General features: G+C 37.6%; 3 protein-coding genes across 6 annotated transcripts; 1 reads left to right on the top strand and 2 right to left on the bottom strand.

Annotated features, from left to right (window-relative positions):
• Positions 1 to 1496: 1496 nt before the first annotated feature.
• LOC110801188 (transcription initiation factor IIB) lies at positions 1497 to 5868 on the bottom strand. The gene is made up of 7 exons (XM_022006520.2): positions 5416 to 5868; positions 4616 to 4640; positions 3466 to 3595; positions 3255 to 3385; positions 2727 to 2815; positions 2179 to 2255; positions 1497 to 1937 (listed from the first exon to the last, which is right to left on the bottom strand). Exons 1-7 carry the CDS (start codon positions 5769 to 5771, stop codon positions 1804 to 1806), a joined length of 942 nt encoding a protein of 313 aa, XP_021862212.1. The 5' UTR covers positions 5772 to 5868; the 3' UTR covers positions 1497 to 1803.
• A 1734-nt stretch (positions 5869 to 7602) lies between these two features.
• LOC130459251 (uncharacterized) lies at positions 7603 to 10798 on the top strand. 4 transcript variants are annotated; one of them, XM_056826496.1, is made up of 4 exons: positions 7603 to 7735; positions 7911 to 8036; positions 8421 to 9562; positions 10609 to 10798. In XM_056826496.1, the coding sequence occupies exons 2-3, from the start codon at positions 7976 to 7978 to the stop codon at positions 9560 to 9562; spliced, it is 1203 nt and encodes a 400-aa protein (XP_056682474.1). In that variant the 5' UTR covers positions 7603 to 7735; positions 7911 to 7975; the 3' UTR covers positions 10609 to 10798. The 4 variants fall into 4 exon arrangements, with proteins under 4 accessions (XP_056682474.1, XP_056682471.1, XP_056682472.1 ...); XM_056826493.1 differs by having other exon boundaries at positions 7606 to 7735; positions 7838 to 8036; XM_056826494.1 differs by lacking the exon at positions 10609 to 10798 and adding an exon at positions 10255 to 10596 and having other exon boundaries at positions 7606 to 7735; positions 7838 to 8036.
• Positions 10799 to 11392: 594 nt separating this feature from the next.
• On the bottom strand, positions 11393 to 16437 carry LOC110801198 (beta-amylase 1, chloroplastic). The gene is made up of 4 exons (XM_022006527.2): positions 15689 to 16437; positions 13187 to 13397; positions 12987 to 13097; positions 11393 to 12504 (listed from the first exon to the last, which is right to left on the bottom strand). The coding sequence occupies exons 1-4, from the start codon at positions 16294 to 16296 to the stop codon at positions 11698 to 11700; spliced, it is 1737 nt and encodes a 578-aa protein (XP_021862219.2). The 5' UTR covers positions 16297 to 16437; the 3' UTR covers positions 11393 to 11697.
• Positions 16438 to 16672: the final 235 nt, after the last annotated feature.

Genomic DNA, 16672 nt, shown 5'->3' with positions numbered 1-16672 from the left:
TCTTGAACTAGACATGTTATGTTTCAAAATATTTAGATGAGTTTGTAGTCCAATTCTTATACTTCATGCACCCGATTCGGTTTAGATCGGTTCAGTTCGGTTCGATTTGATTCGGTTCGGTGGGTAGTAAATCTAATTTGATACACGTTGGTGGCTTACATGCAGGTATGTGTATCTAGCACATCGTGCACCGACACGTTAGATGCATGTGTGACTAGACACGCTCACATATGTCGTAGCGTGTGTCATTGCTCAACTTGCTTATGTAAGGTGTAAATTGTCTGTCATAAACCACTACTCGTATTTCAAGGCCAATGAATTTTGGACCATGTTGGCATATTGTGCATTTGTAAGTATCACCTTAGTTAAACTATCACCTAAAGAAAATTATAATTATGTGAAGGGCTAATCTTGAGGTACAAATTGTCATCAATAATAAATGGATGTTTTTAATGAGTTAGAATCATTGATTGATCGATTGATTGGTTTGTTAATAAGTCACAATCAAATGAGGGTGGAGTCTTCATCCAACGGTTGTGAGATGATGATCATAGTGCGGGTCCCATATGAATTGGAATCTTGAGTTTGTCACGTTTATTGATTCAAAGAATCTAATGTTTGACTTTATTGAATCTATTATGGTAGGCTTAAAAGATAAAATAAGAGGATAATAAGTTTAAATTAAGATAAGATATGATAATATTCCGTATAACTGTAAGATAAGATAAGTTCAGATCAACCAGATAAGTAAAATTCAGGTGAATCAAACGAAACCGTAGTTGGTTGGATGACGCAATTGAGAATCTTTTTGCTTACATTCTCCAAACATGAAATAATTGAGATAATGTTTGTCAATTTCTTTGAGTAAAACTAGAATGTTCTAACCATCCAATAATCAACATGCTTTCAAAATCCCTAAGAATCCAAAAGTGTCCAAATTATCCAAAGATGAAGGTAAAATGCACCATTTAGGACCAAATTTGGAGATTTCGGGACTCGATCTCGGAAAAACCTTAAACTTTCAGGAATTTTTTCGATGGTCATATAAGGAAGTTTGGAATCATAAACATCCAACAGTTGATCACTTAAAGGCACATAATGACCTTGATTAAACAACATGCACTTTTATAAGAAAATCAGTTAATAGGTAGTTATAACTTATAACCACCTAATATGCCATCGGATCCATGAGGTGTATCCGAAGCATCCGGACCACTAATCTTCCGAGTCCGAAAATTTCCAAATTATCCAAAATGTCTAACCATCTCATCCATATCCTACACAGTTCTTCTTGAGTCACACAAAACAGATTGTTGTCCATACCCTAGAAATATTGTTCCATTTCCAAAACAAACTCTCATTTTTCTAATGAATTTACACTTCTAGTAAACAACCACCATAAAAGTTGGCCCTACTTCCTCTTTGACATAATACACTTTGACATAATACAGATGAAAATAGTAAGTCCAGGCATCACTTGCTTGGAAAGGGAAGAATTAATCAGAAGAGAGTATCATTTAAATTCCTGAAAGTAATTCGAGGTACTAAAGCGTTACACATTACACGATGTGGCTACCTCGAGTACATACAGCAGAAGATCGAAAACCTAACATCAGATATAATACAAATGAACAAGATCTATTAACCTAACCAGCAAACACCCACCTAAAAGAGATGATCAATAAGGTTAATGAATCGGTCACCTCAAACAAATGGCTTGCATCTAACACTATCATGTCATTTCATGTTCATTAAGCTAACAAGTTTTTACAGTTTCTTCTACAATTAACCTGAAACGGGTTCTCAAGGATTGCTTAAGTTCTTAAGGTCGTCTTCCTTGGCATACCAGCTTGGTATTATCCTCGAAATATGGGGATAAAGGTCCTTGTAAGAATTCCTTATCGTGCCCTCAGCTACCCCGGTTGCAAGAGAAATATCTGTCACATTTCAGAAATTGAATCAATATTCTTCTTTGCATAAATTCAGGGCGTTCTATTCCCCCGATTTTCACTTATTTTTTTGAACTTATCAAAACTATTTTAGTTATAAATTGTACTTGGTCGTTTTCTAAACTTATCTTATCCGAACTTAACTGAACTTATTTTTCTTGAAATAAGTGAAAATAAGGTGAACAAAACAAAGCCTTAGAGGTGGAGGAGGAGATGGCAGTAAGCTTACCTTTGAGTGGTTTCTTATCGCCAGAAAGTTGGGTAATAATATAAATAATAGCTGCAGCAATTGAAATCGGGCTCCTCCTGCAGAAAAAAAGAAATTTTCAAGCCATGAGTTTGACTGAATTTTCACACAGGTTGAAGAGTTTCACATTGCTCTAACTTGTGAATTTCATCACATGAAATCACCAACGGCTATAGCAAATGCGCTCAGGTTTTCTTCTGTGGCTCTACTAGAATCTCTCTGAACAACTATGTTACCCAGAAGTGAATACTCTTTTTGGACAAAGGCACATCTCCAAGTATCAAACTTTCTATTTTCTGAAAATTTCCAGACTTTTGGTTCAACATGAAGTGTCTAATCTCCATGTTTCGAAGACCTAAAACGGGTACTTTAGGTGAAATGAATAGTCCAAGTAACATAGCTCAACAATATTGGACAATCAAGATTTTCAAGTAGAAGTCATAAAGTAATGTTCAACAAATGTATTACAAAAGAATTATTCAAAGAGTTTCTGTTTTCAATGCAACAGTTTATGAGTGGCGGAACATTACCTCACATCGAGCTCTTCAGATTTCAATACAGCTTCTTGGGCAGCTTTTACAACTTGCTTATCCATGCCTAAATGCGAACAAAAACGCCTCTACAATCACGAAAGCAAGATATTTACAATAAGGCACACCATAGACCAATGATCAAAAGTAAAGCAGTTAACGGGCAGTTTGGTAGCCGGCCATAAATGGTGTCAATAGAAATGAATTTGTATGTAAATTTGTAAGTAAAATCAATATCCATTCCCATAGTAATGCTAGTACACTCAAAATAATCTCTTTTTCTTTATAAATTTCCATTACCATCCATTACCATTTGGGGAGTGGTATTAGGTGTGAATGCAAATTTATGAAGAAAAACACCAAGTTTGAGACAAAAATTCATTACCATCGACATCATGATTTTATTTTCTTGTCAAATAACACTTATATTTATTCACATTCCCACCATTTATTACCGGCTACCAAAAGGGCCGTTAATGCCTAGAAGGCCACTACGATGTATGAATTATTATTTCTTTGTAGACAAACCAAGAAATCTCCTGCATGAATAGCTCCCATTTCCACCGACTGACCCATCTCTCCCTCTAGTTGCTTGACAATGAACTCTTTTGCACGGCCAATTTCCTTCTTTGTGGCCCCGTTAGCAACCGAGCATATCTCTGGTTTTTGTATAGTTAGGACTTAGTTTATAGGCAGAAAAAATCAGGTCAATAATATTCTTAGACGACTGGTATAGTACCTTTTACAGTTCTGGGTTTGTCTTCTTGTCGACAAGCAATATAGAGACAAGCAGCCAAAATTGCATCTTGATTCCTTCCTCTAAGGGGTTTCTGGTCTTCAACCTTTTTATATATCTCATTAGCTCGATCCTGGAAAGACAACGGTAAACTCTAAGATCTACTTTGGATATATGAGTGATTTCACATTCAAAACAGAAGAATCACTTTGACAGAAATAAATGATAAAAAGGTGACAGAATCAGATATTACAAAGTTTTCTAAGACCAGTAGCCAGGATAAGGATTACTGCAATATGCAACGAGAAGTTTGACTGTTTATATATAAACCTCAAAACAGTGCTATTTTTTTCATGTAATCGTGAAAGTATCCTGTTATCAGCTTTCATTTCATCCTACCAAATGTAGGGTGATTTCACATTCAAAACAGAAGAATGTTTGCCAATTTTGACACAAACAAATGATAAAAAGGTGACAGAATCAGATTTCAGATATTACAAAGTTTTCTAAAACCAGTAGCCAGGATGAAGATCACTGTAATATGCAACGGGAAGCTTGTATATTCGTAGTATTATAAACCTCAAAACAATGCTATTTTTTTTTCATGTAATCATGATAAGTATCCTGTTATCAACTTTCATTTCGTCCTACCAACTTTAGGAAACATTACTTCCAGAAAAAATGAAGGATCAAAACATTACAAGCTGTAAGGGTTCATACTTCACAGTGTAAGTAATAGTTTCATCTTGACACGTAATCTAACGCGAGTCACCATACTCAACCTTCCAGTATCAACTTCGAACTTCTTTCCCTGTGTGGATATACTGGAGTAATAAATTGCTAAATCCAGCATGGAATTGACTATTATACCCTACCTATCAAGTGGGTATACTAGTAAGTAGTAAGTAACACTAGTAAAGGGCTCAATCTATGCAAGATAGGTCAATATGCAAGGGATGACTCTCCCAAACAGAAAACACGAGCCACCTCTTGAATCAGATATACTTCATAATTCATACTCAGGTTAGACCGTTAGACTAGTAAAAAAAAGTAGCAAATCAATGAAGGTATTAATATTAACTCATACCATAATGGAACGTAAGAATACTTATAAAGAGAACTTAAAACAGCGAAATGGAGCAATTTGGCTAACCTTGATGGTCGAAACAAGACCCAACCTGCAACAAGAAAGTTGCCGAGTTAGTGATTTCTTGTTCATTGCTAAATAGCCAAAATACAAAATGAAGCACGTGCTGAGTTTGATGCATTTTAACAAGCTTAAAGACTTCAATTCTTCAAATGAAAGTTACTTGATGATGATTGATGAAACCCAGTAGGCCAGTTCCGCCAGTACGAACTCTATAATGTACATACTAAATAGGCTCCACCCCAACAACTTGACCTAAAACTTTATCTAATTCTACAATCTAGGCCCCAGCTAATTTAGTAATTCATGTATTCAACCAAAACCCTAAAATTAATCCCAAAATTAACACCCAAAACCCTATAGTGACAAAAGATACACCCTCATCTCAAAACGGGCAACAATCGATTCGACCATTCCTTGATTAAATCACTAGCAAAATCATACACATAAACCCTCATCTCTAATTGATTAAAGAAACTACACAATCAACAATCCAACATCCTTAGAAATTAATCATCCATTTTTCAAACATAATTGGATCAGCAAATTGATAATTAATCAGCAATTTAGGCAAACAAAATGATTCAACACTACTTCTAATTGATAATTAAGCTCACCAAATTAACCAAACATACTTCAATATTTTGATCAGCATATTACATAATTCAACCAACACAAAATCACAAGAAAATTAATCAACAAAATTAAAATTAACTAAGAACAAATTAAACCTCCATAGTTCATAACTAGAAAATTCAATAATACATAAATAAAATAAAATAAACAAAAGCTTGAAGAACAAACACCTGTCAGCCATGGTGGCAATAGACTTGAAAGCCTGAATAAGATTCCGGTCAGGATTCGACCCACGAGACTGCCACCGGCCTAACGAAGAAGTAAGAAAGTCGCCGGAAGATCCATTAGGTTTAGCGATGACGGTGGAAAGTCCACCGTCGGCGAGTAACGGGTTAGTGGGCCCACCAACACGGACAGGGTCATTATCGTGGCCTTCGTTTGCGAAAGTCCGCCACTCGGAGGTTTCGTCGATGGAGTGCGCCTCCAAAACAAGGCCGCACTCGACGCAGACGGTGTCGCCGGCGGCGTGGTCAAACACCACCTCCGTGCTCTTCTTGCAGTCTGGGCAGTATGAGAAGTCCCCCATTTTTTTCGGGATTATCCAATTTTTTTTTCTTTTTTTTTATATATTTAAATTTTATGACAATTATAAGTGAAGTACTTAATTTAAGTACTGTCTTTTTTGGGGCCAAAATCTAGTGAGGGGGGTTTGGAGGATATTCTGTTTCTAGAAAGGATAATTATGGTTTTATTTTTTTTATTTTTTATTTATGCAAAGGAAAAAATACATGATTATGATATTCTTCTTTCAATACTGTATCTCGATGACTCTTAATTTGATGATGACCTATGAGTGTAACATCTTTATTGGATTTTCTTTTCTGCTTCGAAGTTCTCGGTAACCGACTGATTGTTCCCGATTCCTGGTGTGATTCCTCCAAAGTTCCCCCTTAGATTGTTCGGTTTAGGCTCGTGTATTAACTATAATTTCAGTAGTGATTGTGTCGGTTTTTGGTGTTTACGCTGATAGAGTTCTGCTTAACAGGAGTTAATACGGCAGAGTGATGGCGAATATAAGATGGGTTTAAAACTTCGGTTAATACTCAAGCTTAGGGTAGGTGTAAGAAAAAAAAATCAATAAAGTAAGAGAAGTGAGTGGAAGGTTGTAAATGTTGTGGGGGTAAGAGGGTAAGATAATAAATTTTCATGTCCAAGAATAGAATAAAGCAAAGCGTAAAGAATAGTATAAAACGAACTAAAATAGAAAATGTAAAGAACATTTTAAAACGAAGGTAGTACTCCGTACTGTATAACTTCATTTCTCATTTTAATGTTAGAATTTTCCTTTTTTATAACTCGTGTCATAATAGGCTTGAATTTTTCTTTTTTTTTTTGGGGGAATAGGCTTGAATTTAGAGACAACATGAAAATTCCTTAATTCAAATCCTTATCCTACAATTCTTTAATTCTTCGGAGATAATTTCCCTTTCTCTACTAAATTTAAACAAATACGAAGTATAACTACATACTTAGTCATCCAAGTGGGCTAATTTTGTACAGATTCACGAGGCCATATCAAAGTATCAAACTTGTTCAAACCAAGTTCATAAATGGACCAATCGTCTAAACCAAATATCACCCGAGTTTAAATCGGATAAAACCCAATAAACCTGATTGGAGGTGGAGCTGTCAAAACAGGTCAACTGGTCGGGTCTGGGTAGGGTCATCTCGGGTCATGATCAGATCGGGTCACTTTATCATTTGGGTGCAGGTCAAGTTCGGTTTGATTGGTTTTCGGTCGGGTTATGTCGGGATTTTTCCCATGTCGGGTACAAATCGGGTCTGGGTCGGGTACAATTTCAGATTTGGGGTCTTATATAGTCGGGTTTGAATCGGGCTAGTAGCAGTTAATCTCGGGTTTTAGGTCAAGTTCGAATTAGATAATTTAGTCGGTTAAAATTTAGGTCGGATTCACCCTCAGACACGCGGATTAAGATCGAGTCAATAACTGATTTGGCCATCTCAAAATATTCAAGTGTAAAATATTTACTCCACAGGTCGAGCCACTAACAGATTATATGGTACACCATCGGGTTAAGGTCATTGTCGGGTCGGGTATCGAACAGGGGTCAGGTCATTTCGTTTATCGGTCAACTTTTGGTTGGGTGTCGGGTTCGGTCATACAAAATCAGACTAAAATTGGTTATCGATTTTTTGGGTTGGGTACAGATTGGTTTCGAGTTATCTGTTTTACCAAATTTTTGGGTCATGGTCGGTTATAGGTTTCGGGTCGATTCAGGTCGAGTTCAACCCGGGTCGATTTTTGACGGGTCTAGGCCGGGTGGGTGGCTAATGGCTTACCCGGCCCATAGTCAACCGTAATCCTTTCAAACTCTCGCGCGCGCATACTCAGTATATATATTGAAAAATTGATCTGAACAAAATCCTGGAAATTATATCTTCATTACATTTACACCCAGAAATTCTACAAACTGAAGAGAGAGACAGAAACCGATTCTTCCAACATAAATCCCAAACTTTAGAATTCTGGTACGACAACAATTTCTTTTAATTTTCCCTCGTTTATTCTTTACTGTTTATACTCTGTTTATTGATTCAAGTCTTCACACTAATTTCCTTCGTCAATTTCAGTAATTTTGCGTCACTTTCCCACAATTCACTGCATCAAGATTCAAATTTCACTCCAAACTTCATTCGATTGCAGAAATCGGTTCAAAGATCGATTTTCACTTCCTTAATTAAGCCGCATTTCTTGAAGATTTTTACGAGATGGGAAAAAAGATGCATCGAAAAAGGACGGTTGAAAAAGACATCAATTCTGCGGAAAAGAGTAAGAATTTCCATTTTATAGTGAATTCTTTCTTGTGTTTCTTGTTTTCTGGAAAATTTGTTCGAAATTGCAGTTTTTAGTAGATATGTTAATGCAGAAATTTTCCCTGTTTTTTTTGTTCGAAATTGCAGTTTTTTTTGTAGATATGTTAATAATGCAGAAATTTTCCTGTTTTTTTTTTTTTTGTCAGTGAAAATGCACAAGATTCTTACAGTGAATTCTTTCTTGTGAATTCTTGTTTTCTGGAAAATTTGTTCGAAATTGCAGTTTGTAATAGATATGTTATTAATGCAGAATTTTCCCTGTTTTTTTGTTCGAAATTGCAGTTTTTTTGTAGATATGTTAATAATGCAGAAATTTTCCTGTTTTTTTTGTTTTTGTCAGTGAAAATGCACAAGATTCTTACAGGTTATCATGTTGATCTTACAAGTTTGATACGTAAAGGACTTAATGATACTAGATGGATGATGAAAACCAAATTAACTGAAAAATCGATGAGAGAATTTCAATTCCTGTTATATGCTTCTGATAATCATGTGTTGTTGGGTTTCACTGTTGCATTGGGGTGGCTGATTTGGGTTCAAATCTTGAAATCCAAGCGCAAGTTTCTGAAGAAGAAAAGGTCTCATAAGCTTAAACAACGACAACAATGGAGTTTTAAAAAGAAAAAGAGACAAGGGAAATTGAGGAAATTGAAGAGGTTCAAGATTGAGAAGAAGAAAGGAAATGCAGTAATAAATGTGGTCAAGACTACTGTGATATTAAGGTTTCAAATGAGGTTGAAGTTGAGGATAAAGATGGCCCTGGCCCGAACCGTCCCGACACAAAAAGCCCGGCCCGAAACGTCACGAACACGAAGTAGTGGTGAAGACTGCTGTTATAAGGTTTCAAATCAGGTTGAAGTTGAGGATAGGGTCAATAATAAAGATAGGGGTGGGCCGGGCCGGGCCGGACCGAGGCCCGACCCCCCACAAAAAGCCCGGCACGAAACGGCACGAACACGGAGTCGTGGTGATGACTACTGTGATAAGGTTTCAAATCAGGTTGAAGTTGAGGGTAGGGTCAATAATAAAGATAGGGGTGGGCCGGACCGGGTCGGACCGATGCCCGACCCGCCAAGAAAAGCCTGGACTGAAACGGCACGAACACGAAGTCGTGGTGAAGACTACTGTGATAAGGTTTCAAATCAGGATAGGGTCAATAATAAAGATGGGTGTGGGTCAGGCCGGGCCGGGCCGACCCGGAAAGAGAATGGGTTGGGGAGTCTGATGGATAGGCTGGCAATGGCGATGGAGTACTTGTCATGTAGAAGTGTTTGGATAACATGCAATTTGGATTTTTGGGGGATATGTTTTGTTCATAAAGTGATTGGTTTTTGGGGAAGTATTGCATTTAAGGAGTATGTTATGATTGATGATTCTTTGATTTCATTTGCGAAGAAGTTTGGATTGTATGTGGTTTCAATTGAGAATTTTGAGAGAATGGAACGTTGTTATGGGTGCTCTCCTAGTAGTTTTCGTATGTAGGTATGGTTTTCTCTCTCTCTCAAAGTTTTAAGTTAGTTTTTGTGTTTGTTGATTTGATGTTATAATAACCATTATTACTGAAGTTTGTTTGGCCTTAATTTCCATGTATGTGTTTGGAAAATTGATAATTGGTTGAAGTTCATGTGGATGCTTGGGTTGTTCGAATTGGTCACAAAACTTGCAAAATGTCGTGGGAAATAAATAGACTAGAGTATCAACATAAGCCCGGCCCAACATTTGACCGGGTCTAAAAAGGTGTTCATGTGGATGCTTGGGTTGTTCGAATTGGTCTCAAAACTTGCAAAATGTCGTGGAAAATAAATAGACCTGATCAACACGAGCCGGCCCGACCGCCCCGATTTTGCGGGTTTGGGCAGTAATCTGACCCGTTTTCAGACCCGGCCCGAAAAGCCTGGTATTTTAACCCTGAAAAGGCGAGTTTGGGCACAATTTTTTGGGCCCGGCCCGACACAAAGGGCTGAATTATGTAACGGCCCTGCCCGAACTGGGCCCGACATTCGACCAGGTCTAAAAATAAACAGTCAGTGTTCTGAGAAAGTTGAATGTCTGTTATTTGAGTTTGGCATAAGCTTAATTTAGTTTTGATTCTAATGACTTAATTATGTAAAAGGTGTTTATTTGTACTGCTTTGGTTCCATCACTGAGATTCTTCTGTATGATGTATACTGCAGGTACATACATTCTTCTATCTTGATTCTTCAATTCTTTCACAGATTAAGAATCATTCTTGAACATGCTATAATTAATGTTTCTTAAAAATAAAATGATACAAGTATATAACAATATATACATATCCATTACCTGTATCATAATACTTGGGTTTAATAATCTGTGTTAGAAAGCTTGAATTCTAATTCTATAAACTATATATCCCTCTTGTGAATATAATGATACGGCTTACCATCATACGGGTGCCTGGGACTCATATACGACTATATAATAATATCGTACAGTAGTACAATTACGAGTATACCCTTAGTATCTTCTATTACCGTTGTTTGACAAGTGAACTTAATTTACTGCAGGTTGCTGCATAGCTTATAGGGGATCGGTAAATACCAGACTTTACTCTACCAATTATTAGATACTTATATTTTCTAACATAGAACATTTCCAGTTAGTATACAGTATAATCTTGTTACAAGTAATGTCAAACTAATACATTGTTAATCAGTGGCTGGATTATTTATTACTGTTGCAAGTGTTGAGCAATTATGGATGGAATTGCATACGACTCCATTTCTTTCTCTATTGCTTTTTTCTATATTGTATACGAGTTAATTATAAGGTTTATTTTATTGTTAGGAACATGTGATACTTGTACTATATAGGTTGTTCTTTTGATTGTTCACTAGACTCTAGAGTTAACCCAAAATGTTTGAAGGATCTTGTTCAACGCTAGAGCTGACCAACATGGGCTCGGCCCGGAAGTTGGTCCCGGTTGTAAACCGGCATGATAAAAGAGAGATTGATGGATCATAAGCCGTGCAATGATATCATTTCAGAATTTGGCACGAAGCCAAACACGAGCCGAACAGGCCTGTTTGCACATTACCACGCTTATATTTTAAGCCGAACGGGCCTATACGCACATTGACACGCTTATATTTCAAGCGCTTGTCTTAAAATTAGTAAGGGAGCCATTAACAGGGAAAGATATGGCCCTGTTCCAAAACATGTGACACGTCGTGCATCGACCTCATTTAGGACAAACCCGTGTACGACGAGGCTTATTTTTCCTGAACTTAGTTAATGAAAAAAAATTAAAATCGTGCCATATTAATAAAGAATGTCATCTACACCAAACAATTGGTACTGAAGAAAATATTTAGACCAAGCTTTTGGTTAATGAAAATATATTCAGGATTCATAGTTTTAGATGATTAGTTTATCTTTACAAAGTAAACAACCCCCACAATAATTAAAAGGGGTACTGATTTCAGAAGCAAAAAAAACTTGTGGAATGTTTATATCATGACTTATATTACATTAAGTTACAAATTGATTCAGATGAAAAGTACCAGATGAAAATTGAAACTGTATTTCTTGTATACCCTCTAAGCCCCGGTCGGGTCGCTTTGGTCCGCTCCGGGCCAGGCCGGGTTGCATCGGGCCTAGTGCATGAGAGCAACGGCAGCCTCTTGAACGAGAGGCTGCGTAACATGCACAAAATGCTCGGCCTCTCTCTCGACTTGCTCCCAGCATTTATTCGCGTCTTTGCCTTCTCTCATCACCTTCACAAACGCCACAAACTTCCTCCAGTTATCAGCCTGGAACAAATCCGGGTTCATCCTCAAGTACGTGAATGCGCACATTTCTCTATCCCCCGAATTCTCATCCACCTCCAAAGCGGACGCCTTCAAAATCTGCTCGTGTGCGTGTTCATCATATCGTGGTAGTGCATTCTCCCCGGCTAACGGGATTCCAGCTTCTTGAGTGGCCGAAACCACTTGCCTCACGAGCTTCTCCGGCGCACATTGTGCATCTTGCGGCTGCTCTTGATCACGCATCTCGATGCAAGTGAAGTTGAAAACCGCATTGTGACGGGCCAACATCTGGGCTATGGGTAGGTACCCGTCACGGAACCGGGTGTTGTAGTACCCGGCTGTTAGCTCCGGGGCGTGGGAACGGGTACCGTAATGCCAGTGAATACCAGCAACTTTTACCGAGATCTTGACTCCGGTGTCCTTGAAGATTTCAGTGGTTGCAGAGAGGATCCGATCGCCGTGATCTAATAGCATTTGGGAGTACCAAGTGAGGAAGAAGTCGCCGTATTCACTGTTCCAGCCTCCGCCTTCCTTACGGAAGAACGGGGTGTCTTCGGGCCAGTTGTTGTACTCGCCGGCATCAGTTGGACCCGAATGACCCCATTCTTGTTTACCAGCAGCTTCTGCAGCTGCCTTTAAGCTGCTCATCATGTACTGCATAGCAGCAAACAAACCAATTAGGGGATAATACAATTATATTAATTGAACCCATATTAGAGATTATATGGCTAAAGGCTCTTAGAACACGTGCAAGAAAGATAATTAAGAATGCAAAACACATAGACACTTAACGAGGTTCACTACGTACGTTCGCGATCCACATGCAGAGGAGATGAAGGCTTTAGTGAACTTAACTGAACTTATCTTATCTCAATAAAACTTATTTTGTCTGAAACAAACTTATTTGTGTGTGAATGTATGGAAAAAACATTTCTGAACTTATATTATCTAAACTTAACTGAACTTATTTGTTTGAAGTAAGTCAAAATAAGTCGATCAGAACAGAGCCTTATTGATCTTAAGAAAGAAATACAGATTACATATCCCCGTGTTGGCTTGTTCGAAGGGTACTTTAACAGATTCAAGACATATTCTAACAGGCTCAAAAGACTCGAACGAAAAGGAGGAAAGTATACCTTGTCAAAGCACTGGAAGGCTCCGATTCCAGGGAACTTCCATATCCCATCTTGTTCAGGGTAAGAAGGGTAACGTAGCTCACCAGCCGGACCCATCCCTACTTGTATTTCCTGTTCAAGCATAAGGTTTTGTCTAAGTAAAACAAATACAAATAAAATAGGCCTTGGATATTATTTGGTGCTTAAAAACACAATCTTACCACAATAGTATCGCCGAGGAGGTGTTGAAACTGATCTCTGAAAGCGCGCATAAAGTCAGCATAACATTGAACTGGTGTTCGGCCCTTCAAGACTGGAAGGGTATCAACACCGAGTGATATGTATTCGAAGTTTCTTCTTCCCCATTGATCGGTATATGCCAGATCGGGATCCTTTTGCAGTTCTTCCACTGTCCATTTTGGCAAGGGAATTCTGAACACACAAAAGGCAAAAGCAAGATTTCAATCACTGAGATCAAACTATGAATTCTGAACTTGATTCTACTACTTTGTTATGCAAATCTACATCGTCTATATAGGATGTCCTAAAACGAAGCACCCTTTACAATTCGTAAGACATTAAACAGGTGATTATCAGCTTGATGTTGCATAACTAACTACTTATTATTCCCCAAAAAAGCAAGTCATTTAGTATAAGATCCAAAGAAAAACAATGTTGATATGATGGAATGTATGGCAAATAAACTCTGAATTCTGTTAAACGACCCTAATTCAAATAGTAATCACATTAAAGTGTCAAAAGGCAAAGCAATATTGTAATCATTGAGATCAAACTATGAATAAAATCTGACCAGGAACTTGGTTCTACGCTTCTATGGAGTACTACAACTTAGTATGCAAATCTACATCGTCTATACCATCCCATTAAACAAGTGATTATTAGCTTGATGTTGCATAAACAAGTGATTATTAGCTGATGTTGCATAACTAATCATGTTGCCCCTACTTATTATTCCCCAGAAAAGCAAGTCATTTAATATAAGATCCAAAGAAAAACAATGTTGATATGATGGGAGTGTATGGTAAATTAACTCTTAATAAACCGACCCCAAATCAAATCCTAGCCTACAAATAGTAATCACATTACAGTGTCAAAAGGCAAAGGAATATTTTAATCATTGAGATTAAACTATGAATAAAATCTGACCAGCAACGATGCAAATCTACATCGTCTATATGGGATGCCCTAAAACGAAACACCCTTTACAATCCGTAAGACGTTAAACAAGTGATTAGCTTTATGTTGCATTCCTGCATAACTAATCATATGTCCCCTACTTATTATTCCTCAAAAAAACAATGTTAATATGATTTGAGTATATGATAAATAAACTCAATTCTGTTAACCGACCCCAAATCAAATCCAGCTTTACATATAGTATACATCCCCATTTAAAGGAGTAATCACATTGAAGTGTCTACATTACAACAAACTTCAAAACTAAAAGTTCAATTAAAGACTTAACGGAAAGTGAAAGCAACCATCAAACTAAAGATAAAGAAGAAAAGCCCAAAAGAAGCAATACTCTCCTACTTTTGTCAACATCAGCCTCATGTGAGTATTGCCAAATTTAACCATAATATAAGGTACACTCTTCTCCATAGTTCCCTTCGGCCATAACAAAACAAATAAAAATGTATGGCCATTAAAGAACCGTTTACTCCACGATTCCATAACATCTATGCTAAGAAACCAACAAAAAAAACTCAACATATCCAACGCTCATTATCAAACAATCATTCAACAAGTGGGTGGATAAACCTATCTATCAAGAAATGTCTCCTTCCACTCAAAACAAAACAAAAAAATTGTCAATAATGGTTCACCATCACCGTTTCTTCCCGACATTTCTAGATACAATAACACGATCCACGTTCCACGACTACATAGGTTTGAGTCGTGTGGTGTAGAACAATTTTGGGAGAATCACTCGTCTAAAGAGTTTCTTCCTATGTACTTATAGGCACTAATCTATTCCCTTGAAAAAATCGTCACGTTTTGGCTAACAAATTTCACTTATTGAGTACTAGTCTAATATTATTATCATCTACATACAAATTTCATGTCAAACTCACTTATTGAGTACTAGTCTAATATTATTATCATCTACATACAACCTTCATGTCAAACTCAAACATAGGCAATGTATTGCTTCAACTTTGTCCTCTATTCTTTACAAACATGTATGACATATCTAATGTGTTAAAATAAACTATATCATATGATACTCAAAATCATAAACTAAAAAAAAAAAAAACAGACAATGATACTGAATAAACCAATGATATCTTGGCCTAGTGGTTAAGAGTTAAGACTGGTTGTCTATATACCATAGGTCACCATTTCCCCCCTCCCCATTTGTAATTTGCATTGATTAATTTGTCTTTGTGACTCAATTGCACCCAAAAGAAAACAATGATGCATATTCAAAATCACACAATCACACTCAAAATTGACAATGATAACATGCACAACAATATTCAAAATCACACAAACACCATGAAAAACTAACAATATACCAAACGGACACAAAACCAGCTAAAACAGTCATGAAAAACATGTTCATCAATCATAAAATTAACAAATAAAAAACAGTATGATTCAAATTCATGTGTAGGATGATTTAATCAAAAAAAATACTAAAAACAGCAATTAATTGAAGATAAGAATTGCTAAAATACGGGAAGGTAGGAAGAACATACGTGACGGAGTCACCAACGTTACCACCACACTGATGAAACGACATAACCGCCTGAACTTTCAACCCATGTTTCTTAGCCATCTCCATCAAATCCATATAACCACCCCAATTATACTCCCCAGGATTTTCTCTCTCCACCAATCCCCACCACACATCCATCATTATCCCCTCCACACCGGCGCTCTTCAACGCCTGCAAACTCGCGTTCATCGCCTTCCTCCGATTCACCGCATTATCCATCTTCACACTATCCAACGGCATCATAACAAAAACCGGCACTCCTTTCGCTTCCTTCTCCTTCACACCTTCTCCGCCAAACCTGTACTCTTTCTCCGCCGCCGTCTCCGGTTCCGCCACCGTCGCGAACGCCTGACACGCCGCGGTGAGATCCGCTCTCATTGGCGACCGGCATGGGCTGACTGGAGGCGACAGCATGTCGGATAAGTCGCCGCTTGGACGTGAAACCTTGCATTTTAGCGGCGCTGGAGATTTCCACACCGCGGAGGCGTTCAGCGTTGAGGATGAGTCGCCGGTGTTTGTGGTGGTTGTTTCCACCGTGATTGGTGTTCCTGAGATTGCTCCGATCTGGTGTGCTAAACTCATCGCCATTAAAATTAAAATTAAAATTAAAATTGAAGATCTCAAAAATGAAATTGAAATTGAAATTGAAAATTTGTCACTCTGTATTTTTTTTCAATGATCGTGGTTTGATATTTTGAGTAGCGGTGAACTAAATTGAAGGATGGAAAAGTGGGGGGTGTTTAAATAAAGGAGATTATTTATTTTTTAATTTTAGGATGAGATAAAATAAGTTGAGCCTTTGATTACATGACACGTGCTTTAATGGACACGTGGAGGACGGTGATGAATTGGCGGAATGTACGGCTAGGATTTCTCGGAATGCACGTGAATTTTGGATGGAGTGGAACTTGTAAAATTGTGGTAAACCCCGCGTTTTTGGAAAAAGGTTATTTAGTTTGTAAGG

Source organism: Spinacia oleracea, chromosome 4 (genome assembly GCF_020520425.1).
Source record: "Spinacia oleracea cultivar Varoflay chromosome 4, BTI_SOV_V1, whole genome shotgun sequence".
Classification (NCBI taxonomy): domain Eukaryota; kingdom Viridiplantae; phylum Streptophyta; class Magnoliopsida; order Caryophyllales; family Amaranthaceae; genus Spinacia; species Spinacia oleracea.
This window is presented reverse-complemented; position numbering and strand designations above follow the sequence as displayed.